Below are 3,514 nucleotides of genomic sequence, written 5' to 3'. Positions count from 1 at the left end.
TCTCCCTCCCCCTCGCCTTCGACCTCCCTCCCCCTCGCCTCCCACCTCCCATCCCCTTGCACACCATCTCGCACAACCTAATTGTACCCCGTTTCCCACTCGCATACACACCGTATCACCGTTTCCTGTCCCGTCTCAATTTACTACTCTCTCTCTGAAGTATTATTGAGGGGGCAGTAAAAGGCATCATCGCTGGTGTTTTTTTTAATTTATATAATTAAGAGAGAGAGACCTTGCCCCTGAGTGTAACAGCCATAGAAATAATAATATATAGTGTCTCTAATATTTCTATGGTAACAGCTTATGTTCGCATAACTGGTAAATGGATACGCACGACCATAGCTACATGATATATGTTAAAGCAATTATTGCGAGAATTTTCCAGTGTTTTCACCACTTTCACGACACCTACCGTTATTGCTTGAGTAACAGCAATTGTCTAGAGTAACAATAAAATGTTTTAGAACGTTCGTATTCACCAAAATCTGCCAGTTTCGAACTACTGGTTTCAAACTAGTTTCGTAAACATTCGTTTTCTTTTATCTTGAACTAGGCGAAAGTGTGGATTAGCTTATGGCGCCACCGCTTATCTGCCATAGACAAAGCATGGCTCTCTCAAACCATGCACTTGTTTTCAATTAATCACCGACACAAATACAAGTTTACCAATTCTGCCATTAGGCATTGTCGCGACACGATAGAAATTTTATGCAGTTATAGCATAGAAAATTGGATATGAACACATCGTAACAGCAATGCACTTAGTATTTTTAATGTTGGCGTAATCAGTGATATTTCCGCTGTCAGGTGAGAATATATTCAGCTATATTTAGTTTTTCTGAGCAAAAATCTCGCAATAGTCATCTTAAGTTTTGTGACAGATTTTTTTTCCTGACAGAGACACGCACCTTTGTCTTCACTCTCATCAGCTACCTCCCAGTCGAATCGCTGCAGCACAACGCGCATGTCCTCGTCCAACTGAAACGATAACGAGGATTACACACACGTGTCACGAATCAAACAGAAGAAATGTCGAGAGGAACACGGCTATGTTAGAAATGACTCTCATCAAGGCAATGATAATATTGTATACGCTGTATATTTCGCGGTGGTTTAATTTTCGTGAATTTCGCAAACGCGTCCCGTCCGTTTCCCGACCGCGAGAATAACAAGCGCCTTTTTTGACACTTTCCTTGCAGCAGCAGTCGCATATGATACACCCTCTATGAAATAGACACCTGCCTGTAGAAGGACACTTTTCTAGCAGTTCCCTTATGCTGACTGCTATGCACAGGCATGGCCGTACCTGATTCCAGTATCTGTTGACGATGCACATGACGGCGTCGTCTGTCGTCTGCCGTTTCTCCAGCTGCTCGATCCTGTTTCTCAGATCCTCCTCTATCCGACGCCGCTGCTCTAGCCGCTGGGCCAGCTTCTTGTTTTGGAATTGCAGAACTTTAAGGTCCATCTCCTCCTGCGGGGGGGGGGGGGGCAAAGTTAAGCGTGTGCTTTTGTTAGATTTATAATTCAGTGGCGGTGTGACATCCACTACTATTTTGCTTCTATTCTCTGTATGCTGCCTGGCTAACTTTTAAGTTTGACTTGACGACCAGTGTCACGCGCATGCAGGCACGCACAATAGCATCTGTACACTCATGCACACAAGCACAAACACAAACACAAACACACGCACGCACGCACGCACGCACACACACACACACACACATGAACCAAACAGACAAACGAACAAACACAGCCACATACACACTTCCAAAATATTGCATATAAACATAAGCTGACTACAAATATTGTACACTACAACAGCATGTCTTGTAATACTTTAACAGCAGAGCTACAAATAACGACTCCTGCATACATTCACATGACTATACATACTCAGAGGTACACAACGTTACATCAAATATTATATATTACCAGTGACGCTACAGAGCCGAGCTGCACTGGTTCAAACTGGGTGTGTTTTTTCTGCTTAGTGGGCGGCCCACCGGCCGATGCCGCTGTCTCCGCAGGGCGTTTGCCCGACATGTTGTTACTGGTTGCTAAGTGCTACTTTCTAGATCTGAACGGCGTCTAGCAATGCTTTCGAGTGGGGTTCAGCATAGCCTACGAAGTCGATGGTCGATCTGCATGATAGCACAAAACAAATATTAATTTCGCGGCAACTGAGATCGGAAAACATTGGTGTGGAATGACGGGGTTTCGAACGCAGGTGTTCCTTACTACATGTGCCAGTTTACAACTCGAACTATCACCAATTCATAATGACAAAAAAGAATCAAGAATCTAGTTCAAGTGCTGGATACTCTACCTGATGCAGGACTGATTTGATTCGTATGCCCTCAGGATAGAATTAAAAACAATCTTCCCATCTGATTTTTCTTGGATAAAACATGTTAACAGCACGTGTATTCTAAATTTTCACCTATGGAACACCATTAGCATGATTCAGATTAATGTCATTGCTACACTTCTATGACCTTGCACAAGCATAGAGCCTGGTTGGGCTAACAAGATACCTGAGCCTCCAAATGTCTGACTCTGACGGACTCCGCCTGCAAGTAAAAACCAAAGTACACTTCACAATGTGAATTTTGTGAAGTTCACATGATACAGTAACAATGCCATGGTAAAATTGCAAACCTATTCAGCACAGCAACTCACAGAGAAAATTGCACTCTAATTGGCCTTAAGCCTACTGACAATCTACACAACAATGTTAACACTATAACTATAAGTGTCAACAGACAGTCACTGAGTCAGTTGCACTAAAAACAGTTAACACAATCATACATAATTTACAGCTTACATCACACGATACATTGCACCGTTTAAACATTATAATACTGAAATACATTATATAATCGACAAACGGAATACGGTTCATAGCAACATATTCTTCTCACCCTTTAACTAAAATTGAGTAATTTTGATAAAGTTGTACATGGTTGATGATAATAACCTAATTTGTTCAGATAACTGAAAATCAACAACGTTTCGCCGCCATGACACTTACCATAATGTATCGTATCGGATGCATATTCGCAACGGAAGGTATCGGATCATGTGATTATCTATAGACTATATATATATATATATATACTAGCTGCGTGGCGGAGTGGGTACGCTGCGCTGAGTTTAAATGCGTCGCTACTAACTCATAGTACTATGATAATGTGGACAGAATAGGAACATTGGGGTAAAAATCGACAATAAACATTGCAGACACGCCGCCCGGCCGGCATGGTGCCGCATCATTAATATTGTAGAAATGAGGTGTGTAATGAAGATGAAAGCATGGGAAAAACGAAAAACTGTTGTATGACATTATATGAGCAGCACAGCGGAACGTAGAGCTTCCTGGGACGAATAATAGTAATATGGTGTAAATTAGCAAAAAGTTATTATAAGGAGGAATGTAGGGAATGAGTTGGACTTTTCATATTTGAAACCTCGTTTAAAGGGGGGGGAATGTTTAATTTTCGTCATATTCGTA

The 3,514-nt window shown here is 41.8% G+C and overlaps 1 protein-coding gene across 1 annotated transcript in view; it reads right to left on the bottom strand.

Moving 5' to 3' along the window:
* Positions 1-3,058, bottom strand: part of LOC106818149 (E3 ubiquitin-protein ligase Bre1-like) — a 4,531-nt gene extending 1,473 nt beyond the window's left edge. Inside the window, exons 1-4 of the mRNA XM_014822873.1 lie at positions 3,035-3,058; positions 2,538-2,573; positions 1,307-1,474; positions 909-978 (exon numbers count right to left, since the gene is read on the bottom strand). Of these exons, the coding sequence (XP_014678359.1) occupies positions 909-978; positions 1,307-1,474; positions 2,538-2,573; positions 3,035-3,058 (298 nt within the window). The remainder of the gene's footprint in view (positions 1-908; positions 979-1,306; positions 1,475-2,537; positions 2,574-3,034) is intronic.
* Positions 3,059-3,514: the final 456 nt, after the last annotated feature.

Source organism: Priapulus caudatus, unplaced genomic scaffold (genome assembly GCF_000485595.1).
Source record: "Priapulus caudatus unplaced genomic scaffold, Priapulus_caudatus-5.0.1 Scaffold2055, whole genome shotgun sequence".
Lineage (NCBI taxonomy): Eukaryota > Metazoa > Priapulida > Priapulimorpha > Priapulimorphida > Priapulidae > Priapulus > Priapulus caudatus.
This window is presented reverse-complemented; position numbering and strand designations above follow the sequence as displayed.